A 12,529-nucleotide genomic window follows, 5' to 3' on the forward strand; every position below is an offset into this window, starting at 1 on the left:
TTGACAGTGTCCTGTGCTGCTCAAAAGTCAAACAGGATGCAGGAAAGGTGCCCACCGTTTGAGCAGAATCGTCACTGATGAGTGAGAGTTGCATCAGAGAAGTATTATGGGGAGGGCTTATTCCATTAAAGACAGTTGAGGACAGTTAACAGAAATGGAATATATTCAGTTGAAAGGGAAATATTGAAGATACAAGAAAGGGAAGGGATAATTGATAGTGTAATGTTCTTGAAGAAACAAGAGCAGATGGGATTCTAACAGCTGGGAAGACCAGCACCCCCTCATCTGCAAGGAGAGCAAAGGAGTGGGGAAGGAGGTGCAGATTTAAGTAGACTGGTATGTATTCAGGTGCGAGATTGAGGAAAGGTGATGGTTTTTTCTTTCTGTAAAGTAGGAGACAAATCATCTGGCGAGAGAGAAGGAGGGGATGGTAGGAGTGTAGGAAAGTTACACAAGGACAGAAGAGGTTTAAAATAAGCTTTGTGGAGAATAGGAGAGCCAGTTGACCTCTGAACTGAGTGGGTGGCATTTGGAAGTTTGATATTAAAGCAAACTCTAATGCCTGGACTAGTTAAAAAATACTGGACAGAAAGGTTAGTTTTCCTGCTGTCCTACTTCCATCCTGCAGTGTTACTTGATGAGATGTTTTTAACATGAAAAAAAGATGTTTTCTGGGGGGCTGGCCCCGTGGCGCAGTGGTTAAGTGCACATGTTCTGCTTTTCGGTGGCCCAGGGTTCACTGGTTCGGATCCCAGGTGCAGACATGGCACCGCTTGGCAAAAGCCATGCTGTGGTAGGCATCCCACATATAAAATAGAGGAAGATGGGCATGGATGTTAGCTCAGGGCCAGTCTTCCTCAGCAAAAAGAGGAAGGATTGGCAGTAGTTAGCTCAGGGCTAATCTTCCGCAAGAAATAAATAAATAAATAAATAAACATCCCCTTTAAAAAAAAAAAAAAGATGTTTTCTGACACTCTGACTTCTTTATTTTGGAACTTTTTTCTCTGAAGAGAATGAACATAGGCCTCCGAGTCTTCCTGGTAATAGCAGACAGCTTGCAGCAGAAAGATGGCGAGCCACCAATGCCGACGACAGGGGTCATTCTTCCCTCGGGAAACACTCTTCGTGTAAAGAAAATTTTTCTCAATAAAACCTTGACAGATGAAGAAGCAAAAGTCATAGGTTAGTGTTAACTGGAATAAATAAATTGCTTTGTGTTACAGTTTAATATTCTTTTTTAAAAGCTTAGATCAAATCTAAAATGTGTGTATTTGCCTAATAATTGTTATTCTGGTATAAAGAGTGATACAAAAATGAATACATTTTTGATAACACCTATATGTCTTCATGTTAGGAGTCTTCTGCTAAAATCCTTATTTTTTGAAAGATACTATTCACTGCATTTTGTCCTTCCTTCAAATTAATTTTAGTTCTCTGCATAATTTTTGCGCATTTTTCTCCAAAATGCTGAAACTGATCATCAGGGATAAAGTATATCACAGTCGAAATTCCTTCTTTTATAACAATAATAATCTAATGTCATTTAAAGATTAATAGGCTTTTATTTTTACAGAAGGTAACTGTAACTATTCTTTATCTAATATCTGAAATTTTATAACTGTGAGGTTTTTTCCCCTAGGAATGTCAGTTTACTATCCTCAAGTGAGAAAAGCATTAGATAGCATTCTCAGACATTTGGACAAAGAAGTTGGGAGGCCAATGTGTATGACTAGCGTGCAGATGTCTAACAAGGAGCCTGAAGATATGATCACGTATGTAGTAAATTATTTTTCTTCATTGCTGTTTCAGTTTTCATAGAAAAGTATAGATGGTTGATTCTTGCTTACTGATTTCCTTCCTTTCTCTCTGGAGTTCTCCTGTATTGCCAGCTGCTGCGGCTATTCCTTCCACATGCTCAGTTTTATTCTTTAAAGTGCTGTCAAACTAGAAGAGACAGCAAAAGTCATCCTGGATCCCAGTCTAGTTTGTTGTCAGTCACAAAGCCCTGTAGTTATTCCGTGAGCGATAGATAAATCCCAGTTAACCCATGTGTGTCTGGACATGATTGGTTTATTAAGTCAAACAAATGCTCTTATTTTTAGAGCCCTGATAAACAACAGCATAAAAACCCACAAAAAAACCTGAATATCTCCTGGGAGCCAGGGGTACAGAGGGGAATAATGTATGAATGGATTTTCAAAACAGTACTTTATCCCACCCTACCCCATCCCCAGCCTTGTCGCTGCTTGTCATCCCAGCATCTTTTTTCTTTACTGTTAGGAACTTCGTCCTCAGGAGGATGCATTTTATGGCAATAACTTCTTTTATTTGCTAAGAAGTAGCTACATATTCTCTATAAGGGAGGGCATTTTTTTTAGATATTAATATCTGCATTATAGGTCTCAGATTAGCAAATTGGATATTGGATCTCTCAATTTAATTAATACACAGTTATTATGTACTAGTATATGCTAATATCTCTGAGAGTTTCTCTAATGTGAAGGTTTTTTCCTGCGTTACCTCTTCTGGGACATCTTCATCCTTTTCGTCACAACCACTTTCCTCATTTATGTCAATAAGTTTGCCCTCACTAAGTTCCTCTGGCTGCATATGTACAGTCTCCAACGATAGCAGTGTCAGCATTGCCCGCTCAGCTATTTCTTCTGTAACTCCATTAATGTTTGATTCCAATTTCGCTACCAGTGACATCACTTTCCTTTCTTTGCTGCACTTTAATCTTTGTTGGCCAGTTTCCTCTTTCGATTATCCATTGTTGTAAAATGTCACCTGAATTTATTGCTGGAGACAAGGAAGCAACACCACTACACACTTTGCTGTGTGTGAACCGAATAACGTGCAGATTTTGAAAAAAGTGACGTGATTGTCCCTGATTATGATGTACATCTGTTATTCACATCATGATTTGTGGAATGAAGAGCCAACGGGGAAGCTTCTTTATGCAATTACTTATAGTTAGCATGTAGTAACTGAAAACTGAACCATGCTTTGGGGTCTGGTGTTATTTAACTAAATTGTGGTAACTAAAATTCATGCATATTGGAACCATGCAAAGAGAAGACCGACTATATAAAATCTCTAAAAGTGGGTAGCAAGCCCATTGCCACTATAAGGAATACTGACCCAAAATGCTTAAAAGATTCAAATTCTTTTCTACATGAGAATTATTTAATTAGGCCAACTAAAGAACAATTTAGATAAAATAAATTACCTTAAAACCTCACCTTGAAATAGAGACCAAAATAAAAATCAGTGTATTAAGAGGTTAGATATTTAAAATAAATAAAGTCATTGGATAACTCAAAGAAAAAAGAGTAGAATAAAATTGTATTAAGCCTCTGAAAGAACCAGAGAATTTTCAAAAAATTGACACATTTTATTACATAAAAATTTTAAATATGTATGTTTGGGTATACGTGTTCGTATGTCCTGAAGTAAAATAAAAAGACAGGAACAGGCAATGCCAACAGTGGTTTATGAGAATATGCGTTTTCCAAGACCCTTGTTAGTAAATGATATTAAATGAAAAAAATCTTTTTGTTAATTTTCTAGGCCCCCCCAAATAACCAATATTATTTAGTGTTATTTAATAATTAAGTATTATTTATTAAAGCCTAAATATTATAAATTTTATTTGTTAATTTGAAATAACTGTATCATAATTTACCTAAATAATGTTTATTATTTTAACATAATAGTTCCTATGCTTATTTTCTAAATCCTGAAAACCTTTTTTTGCCTGCTAACTCTGTCTTTTCCCGAGTTATCTCTGTATTCTTTTGCCCATTTATAAACTGATAGTTATTTACTGGATTTGTGTGCACTCTTTTTATATTAAATACATTAAACTTTCAGAGATGAGCTCCTATTTTCTATAGTTATTTTTCCAAGTTTGCTTTCATTGTTTAACATATATAATACACTTCTTATTAAGTCCTGTTGTGATTTATTTTTCAGGGGAGAAAGAAAACCCAAAATTGATTTGTTTCGAACTTGCATTGCTGCTATTCCAAGGTTGATTCCTGATGGCATGAGTAGAACTGACCTCATTGAATTATTAGCAAGGTAAATAAGAATTGCTGTTTGCTATGTTAATTTTTCTTTTTTGATACCTTTTAATTTCTAGCACAGCCTTGTTACTGTTATGAAAAAAGTAATAATAAAGACATTTTTAATCCTTTATTTGATTTACCTTCTAAACTCCCATTTTCTCTTTTATGTTTTGTTAAACACGTTCTCCCCACTCATTTTTAACTTTTAAATTTTTGGATTCCCCTACAAATCCTATTTTTCAATTCCCTAGCTTTCCATCAAGTACTGTTTCTTGGGATTTATGGAACCCATCATCCCCTAGCATGTGAGCCTTATCAGGTATAATGATACCCATTAGACAATTAATTATTGTGTTGACTCCTTCAGTCATTTCCTTTGCACCCAGGGTGGTGACCAGGTCTCCTTTGCACTTTTTTGTTATTGTAGTCCCCACAGGGTTCGAGTTTGTGTCTCTTTTTCCTCTATTCGGCATGTCATATCTCTATAAAATGAGTAAATAGCATAATAACCAAACTGAAATACTAGCTCCCAAAACTAATTCTAAGTTGAGGTGATGGCTTATGGAAAAACTGGTTTGTTGATGTATTTAGGGATTCTCTTGGTAAAGAGTCAGCAAACTTTTTTCTGTCAAGGACCAAATAATAAATCTCTTAGGATTGCAGATCATATGGTCTTGGTCACAGCTACTCAATGCTGCCTTTGTAGTATAAAAGCAGCTGTAGACACCATGTAAAGAAACGGGCGTGACTGTGTTCCAGCAGGCGCCTGGCTGGATTTGGCCCTTAGCCATAGTTTGCCAGCCCTGCCTAAATGAAAAGCCAAGTAGATGACTATCCTAGAGCAGTGATACTTGGCTATATTGAAAGACATTTACTGGTTGCTTAGCACTTGTCACTAAGCCTTCAGTTAAATTCACAATGAATAAACAGTTAATAGATAGCTCCAGCAACCCTTTCTACCTCCTTGAAAAACCTGGCATTTCACACACCCATGCACAACCCTACCCTCAACTGTTGCAGGCTGCCATCAGAGATAGAATGCTATTTGTCTCTTTTTAGGATTATGAGGAGAGGGAGGAGTTACTTTGAAAATGCACCATGAAAGAAATTCAGCCTTTCCCACTGTGTCTCTTAATTTTTGCTGTGAAGTAGATTGCAGAGTTACAAAGTTGATAATCAGCATTAGGGAGAGAAAAGGAGTTTCATTGTTTATAATGTTATTCCTTGGGAAAGCAGTAAACAAGTATCATTCAATTCTGTTTGTACTCCTCCCACCTCAATTTAACTCACGTACATCTCTGTGGATAGTGATCCCATATCCCCCACCAAAATGAAGCAGCATCTAGGAGGGGCAGGATGGGGGAGCCTAGAGGAGAGAACTCCTGAACAGTGGATGACAATTTGCTTTGCTGTGTACTTTGCTTTTTCCCCCGGTGATATTCATTTACTAATTAATTTACTTCAGCAGAGAGAAAGATTCTAAGGTCCATTCTATTTTGTCCTCTATTCCTATCATTTGGAATTGTGATGACTAAAACTTATTTACTTAAAAATAAAGCAAGCAAACAAACAAGTCAAAGATAGGCAGTAAATTTGTAGACCTGTGTGCTGTCTCTCAGGAAAGTTAATTAGTTCCCCTGCCTTGAATTAGCCAGGCTGCATTGTTGTTCTCATGCATATGTACCCAGAGTCACACAAATAGGTTAAGATGATATTTACACATTCGTGGATTTAATAAGGGAAGTTGAAATCACCTTTAAAATCAGCATCATAGAGACAGTCACTCTCCTCTCCCACAGTAGCTGCTTTGGTGCCACTATCAGAGACAGACACTGGGCTAGAGATCCTTAATCTGACCCTATATGGTATTTCCTATGTGCTTCTATAACTGCTGCTGCTTCGTGGCTTACTCCCGAGTCTGTCTAGCTGTAATAAATTTTCTCTTCAGTCTCATTGTCAGTTGAAGGTTGGCTTAGTGAAGACCAGAACTGAGTTCAGCAGGGTGAAGACTGTGATATCTCCTTTCACCTAAACCACACAGCTTTCCTCCTCTGTCATTGTGGATAACTCCATCCTCCCAGCTTCCCAAGCATGTAATTGTGGCATATTTTTAATATTACCTACTTATCTTATTCATTCAGGCTGTTTCCAGCTCTAATGCATTTGTCTTGATGGTTAATCACTCAAATAATCCTTTTCAGCCCTAAATCAGAAACTCTTATGCGTATAGCATTGTGTTTGGTGGCTTCACCACTGCAGCCATCTTTTATAGTTTTCTTGTTCATCATTCTCTTCTTTATGTTCTGTTAAAATCCTTTAATATTTTGTTCATATCCTCATATTGTTTTGATGTCTTTAAAAGGTAATTTTATGTAGCCTCTCCTCTAACTTATTTAGACTTGAACTCTCTTTAGGGCCTTCTGTGTTAGTTCAACACATTTTTTTCTAGGCATACCCCATTTATGATATTACTCCTAAGTTTATTCTCATTCTCACCTTCAAGAATTATTTCTGTTAAATTGATTCCATCTTAATTTGTATTTCCTTCTTCACAATCAGCCATTTGATGTTTAACTGTAACCTCAGCAGCATGAAAGGAATGATAGAGATAAATCACGTCTTTTCTCGTCTTTTCTAGTGATATAAAGGACTAAATAACTGTGATAGTCCTAAGGTATTATATGATTGGGCATAATTTTTGATGGATTATAGGATAACACATGGTATTTGAAGAATTAAAGAATTTTTTAATGTAATTCTAATATGTCAACCTTTATTTTCTAAAGTACAGCATTTGAATTATGATCAAACTTAATGTTCTGAATTACAGTAAAAATACCAAATAATATCAATAGATTCATATGTGAATTTAAGCAATGAGTAAAGACTAACATAAGGATGAATATAGCACAAAAAAAGTGAACATTGGTTCCTGTCTTCATAGTTCTTACAAACCAATTAAGAGGACATGTTTTTTAAGTTAGTTTTAAGTTCTAGATGCTGAAGCCATTTGGAAGGTTTGGAGGTTCGCTAATGGAATTTTGTTCTTGGTAGGCTCACAGTTCATATGGATGAAGAACTGCGTGCTCTGGCTTTCAATACTCTGCAGGCACTAATGCTTGATTTTCCAGATTGGCGGGAGGATGTTCTTTCAGGATTTGTTTATTTTATTGTTCGTGAAGTGACTGATGTCCATCCCACGCTTCTCGATAGCGCTGTAAGAATGTTGGTACAATTAATAAATCAGTGGAAACAAGCAACCCAAATGCATAACAAAAATCAGGACTCACAGGTACCAAATTCTTTCTCACTGTCCCTTTGTATGTAAATGACCAATAATGATGTTCTATATATTGACTTTCTCAAAAACTAAAAATTTTATTAGTTTTAGTCACTTTAAAAGTGTTTCTCATCCCTTAAGCTGAACTTTCCTATAGTTCATATATTAAATATATAGCGTTTGTGCATCTAACCTTTCCACCCGTCTTCCTTTGGTAACAGTTAGGTTTGGATGAACATAGAAAGTAGAGGCAATTCTAGCTCACATTTAGGTTGTTTCCAATATGTTTAAATCCGATACAGTGAAAATTTTTGGTAGCCTTCCATTTGACTTATTTGATTATGTTATCCATGATACCAGTCCTTGTTTCCTAAATACAGTATCTGGGCTTCTTAACCATAAATGTGCTCAAATTATTGACTTTTGATAATGTCTAAGTTATAGATCCTTGGAATTTTAGAGCTGGATCATCTAAGCCACCCAGTTTCTCAACCTTTAATGAGCATACACATCAGCAGGGGCCTGAGAATCTCTATTTCTAACAAGCTCCTAGGTGAAGTCTTGCCACTGGTCCACACTTTGAGTACAAAGGCTCCAATCCAGCCCCTACATTTTTCACATAGAAATGTTAGACCAAGAGTAGTTAATAGTGTCAGCTCCAAGGTTACAGAGTAGCCAGAGAATGATAGAAGTTAGGTACAGAATTCATATTCAGACTGCCAATTAAATGGATTTTCTTCCCTGCGTATATGATTACATTTTTATAAATTAAATATTACTTAAATTGTTTGAGCTGAGGCAGACGTATGGCCATAATTTTTATGATTTGCTTTACCCTTTATTAATTGTTTGACTGGGATGTGTATGCATACATTTTATTTTATTTTAAAATTCTCTTTATTTTTCAAGCATGGTGTGGCTAATGGAGCTTCTCATCCCCCGCCTCTGGAAAGGAGCCCGTTTTCCAATGTATTCCATGTGGTCGAAGGGTTTGCACTCGTCATTCTCTGTAGCAGTCGACCGGCCACTCGGAGATTAGCCGTCAGTGTCCTTAGGGAAATACGGGCTTTATTTGCACTTTTGGAAATACCTAAGGTAAGACTTAGGCATTTCATTTTGTTACCTAATGAAAGTACTTAAAAACTGTCCTTTTGTCCACCCTTATTCTGTATTTCTGTTACTACTGCACAGATATAACTTTTTAACAAAGTCTTTTTGACAGAGTCTAAATTAACCCGCCTGCCCTCCATTCCATTTGTAACAAATAAGGCTAAACTGAGTTTTTAATGTTTACTTAGGTTTGGCTACTTTTCTTAAACATTCCTAAATTTTTTTAGACACATGATGTCTCTTTTATAGGGTGATGATGAATTAGCCATAGATGTGATGGACAGGCTGAGCCCATCCATTCTTGAGAGCTTCATACATCTTACTGGGGCTGATCAGGTAACTATGCTGATTTCATGTTGTTCAGTCTTGTTTTGGAACTTATGACATACATACATACATACGTGAATTTCCTTTACAAATGTAATGCTAGAAAGTATTTTTGAAAACTGTAAATTGCCTTAAAAATAAAAAGTAATTTTAAAAAGGTGGCACACACACAGACGAAGTGACACTAGTTTATGCTATGGTCATTACTCTTCCCCATAGAAATAAAAATACTTTATCTTTGTAAAATCTCAATCTTTCCAACCTGAGAAGCTTCTCTTAAATCTAGTGTTACTATTGACTACTATCTGCTAGTTATTATGGCATATAATATTCTTGACATATATATACTGGTTAAAATGCTATGGAAAAAGATATTTGTTGAAATTCAAAGCAAAAAATTGTACCCTCACCTTCAATGAGTATATTTGTTTGCTTTGACACATAAGAGCAATGGGGTAAATATGTAGTATTTTATGTGAGTCTTATGTAATTTGACGCATTAAAATGAAGAAAAAAACTTTGTCAACAAACACATTGCTGAGAAAGCTTACGCAAACTCTTAGCTGGATTTGAAAAAAAAAGGGCCATATATCAATATTTCGATTGATGTAGGAATAACTATCAAACTTTACTACTTGAAATTTTTTTCTTCCTGTCTTGGAATACATGGACAAGAAGTTTCTGTGCTTTCGGCATAACATTTGGCTCTTAGAACTCATGAGTTATGTGTAACCAAGAAAAATAATAATAAAATTTTATAAATCTAAGAGATGATTATAAATCTGTACATTTAAAGAATTCTGTTTTAGATTACTAACCATGAATTATGCCAACAAAAGGAGTCGTGAATGACTCTCTTCTGGTGCTTAAAGCTGTGCCTGGCTCATAGCAGATGCTTTATAAATATCTGTTGAATGATAGAATGAATTGAGCCTGTGTTCAGTTTAAGATTCCATTTTTCATTGTTGTTGTTGCAGAAATGTATATATATATGTTTTGCTCTGAAGGTAAATTTTTATCTCTTCAGTATAAGAGCTCAGAGTATTATTGAGCAAAAATTTAAGAATATATACCTCTAGAGAGGAGCCCATTTTCCAGTCTGTTCCACTTATGCCTATATAGGGTGCATCAGCATGGAAGTTAATGGTTCATTTTTGAGTTCTCTAGCAGCTTCAGTATGCCCATGAAAGTTGCATATTCATATGTGAATTACGTAAGTAGTGGTTCTTAACCTTTTTGGGTTATAGATCTTTTTGAGAGTAATGAAAGCTGTGGAATGTCTCTCCAGAAAAAAGCATGTATGCACATGCACAAAAACCTCACATGCCATTTCAGGAATTTACTACTCAAACTACTCCCTTCAAGCATGGTGTGGCTAATGGAGCTTTTCATCCCCTTCCTTAAACCCAACTTGAACCTCCTATTTCCCCTGTTTTAGAACCTCTGTTCTAGAAACTACCAATAGACAACTTACAGTTTAAAGCAATTCATATGGCAAAACTTTGAAAGTTATTGAAATGTGCAATAATCAATTTTTTTTTTCTCTGCGTAGACGACTTTGCTGTATTGCCCTAGCTCAATAGATTTACAGACGTTAGCAGAATGGAACTCTTCTCCTATCAGCCACCAGTTTGATGTGATCAGTCCATCACACATATGGATATTTGCACATGTGACCCAAGGCCAAGACCCATGGATTATAAGTCTCTCCAGTTTTTTAAAGCAAGAAAACCTTCCGAAACACTGCTCCACAGCTGTGAGCTATGCTTGGATGTTTGCATACACAAGACTCCAGTTATTGTCCCCACAAGTTGATATAAAGTAAGTTATTTTCCTAATGTAAATTTTAAAATGTATAGACTATCAGTTTTCATAACGTATGTATTTGAAAAGTTGTACAAATTGGAAACCCGTAAGTAACAGGCCATAATGTATTGATGTATTAAGGAGAGAGATGAACGTTGTGAAGGATATAGTCTCATAATCCTTTTCATATAATTTAGTCTCAACAAATTGTAATTGTTAGTTTACTTAATGACACAGTGCTTGGTACAGAGTATGTGTCCAGTGCATGTTTTTTTTTTTGAGGAAAACTGGCCCTGAGCTAACATCTGCCAATCCTCCTCTTTTTGCTGAGGAAGACTGGCCCTGAGCTAACATCTGTTTCCACCTTCCTCTGTTTTTATATGTGGGACACCTACCACAGCATGGCTTGCCAAGCGGTGCCATGTCCACACCCAGGATTCGAACCGGTGAACCCCAGGCCACCAAAGCAGAACATGCGCGCTTAACTACTGTGCCACCGGGCTGGCCCCAGTGAATGTATTTTGAATGAAAGAATTAATGATGAAAGGATCTGAAGATGAGTATGGATGTGGATATAGATAAGTTTGCAGACAAAGGCTGAGAAGTAAAGAGAAACCGAGCTAAGGACCTTACTTTTCCTGATGACATTATAAGAACGGCCATCTGCTAACAGAGATTAGTGATAATGACATTGGGTTGTGGTTTTGAGGATAATCATAAAGATTTGCAGTAACTGAGTATGTGATGGAGAGTTGACCAAGGTCACTATAAACTGGAGTTAATTTCTTCTTGTTCTTAAATATAGAAGAGAATTTTTGAACCTGAGTTTGAGTTCCTGATTTCATCTATCCAGTACGCCGTTGATCAGATTGCATGGAATGAGTCCTTTCATCGTATAACTTGCCCATATAAACCCAGCACCTGGATAAATCTAACACCTTAGGCTCACATTAAAGGCTTTCAAAACCTGGCTCAGTTTGTACTTTTTTCCTCATTTTCTGTCACTGCCATCCATGTACTCTTATGTTGGAACCAAAATGAACCTCTTGAAGCTCACTAACCGTGGGCCACAGTTTCCATTCTATGAGCTTTTGTTCACATGTGCCTAGAATGCCTTTTGTCTCCCCAACCCCCCATGTCCATATCTGACATATCTCAAATTCCACCTTATTTTTCAAGCCACCTTTTACATCTCCAACCCAGAGTAATCATTCCTTCTTTTAGATTTTAGTATATATATTTTTGGTATTTCTGTATGTACATGCTAATTATATATCTATGTAGATTCTCAGGTATTGTGTATATTGGGTGTTATTTTTTTAATGAAGATTGACGCTCGCCACCTTGCATAGCATTCATGACGTGATCTTATTTATGGTCTCCCCTAATTACCATATTTTAAATTATAAGCCCCTCTCCTATGACTACTCCCTCTCTCCCCTTTCTACTCTATTCTTCTTCATCAAACTTAGCACCATCTGACATTATTTGTTTCTTTATTGTATGTCTCCCCCAGCACACACTATGGCGGTGGTTTTTTTACAGGTTTTTTTCCCACTACTGTCATCAGTGCTCAGAACATTTTCTAACACACTAAGACACTGTTGTGGAATTAATGAAGTGGTGTGTATACATATTATCTTAATATGTTATAAATTGACTGAAGGCAACTAGTGTGTATCAGTATTTTTCCTGTTTTTGTTTTGTTCTCAGTCCTTAATCCCAATGGAATTTTGGTGTTTGGGAAGATTTATGGAATGGTTTCAAAATAGTTTCTTGGTCTAATCTTTTAAGACAGAAATTTGACAGAAGCCTTAAAAATGTGGATATTGTTTTGACTCTCAAATTCTCTTTTCAGGAATTTACCCAAGAAACTAATTCACCTTTTATTATAATTAAGCATATATGCAAATGTATAATGTTGTATATAATAGGG

At 36.2% G+C, this 12,529-nt stretch overlaps 1 protein-coding gene across 15 annotated transcripts in view; it reads left to right on the plus strand.

The window, feature by feature from the left end:
• Nucleotides 1–12,529, plus strand: part of FRYL (FRY like transcription coactivator) — a 245,305-nt gene that overhangs the window by 154,004 nt on the left and 78,772 nt on the right. For all 15 annotated transcript variants that reach the window (XM_023638124.2, XM_070262481.1, XM_070262480.1 and 12 more), the window contains 7 exons: nt 1,011–1,182; nt 1,640–1,772; nt 3,976–4,083; nt 7,125–7,362; nt 8,260–8,445; nt 8,710–8,796; nt 10,340–10,608. In XM_023638124.2, coding sequence (XP_023493892.1) covers nt 1,011–1,182; nt 1,640–1,772; nt 3,976–4,083; nt 7,125–7,362; nt 8,260–8,445; nt 8,710–8,796; nt 10,340–10,608 — 1,193 coding nt within the window. The remainder of the gene's footprint in view (nt 1–1,010; nt 1,183–1,639; nt 1,773–3,975; nt 4,084–7,124; nt 7,363–8,259; nt 8,446–8,709; nt 8,797–10,339; nt 10,609–12,529) is intronic.

This window comes from Equus caballus, chromosome 3, assembly GCF_041296265.1.
Source record: "Equus caballus isolate H_3958 breed thoroughbred chromosome 3, TB-T2T, whole genome shotgun sequence".
In the NCBI taxonomy this organism is placed as follows: domain Eukaryota; kingdom Metazoa; phylum Chordata; class Mammalia; order Perissodactyla; family Equidae; genus Equus; species Equus caballus.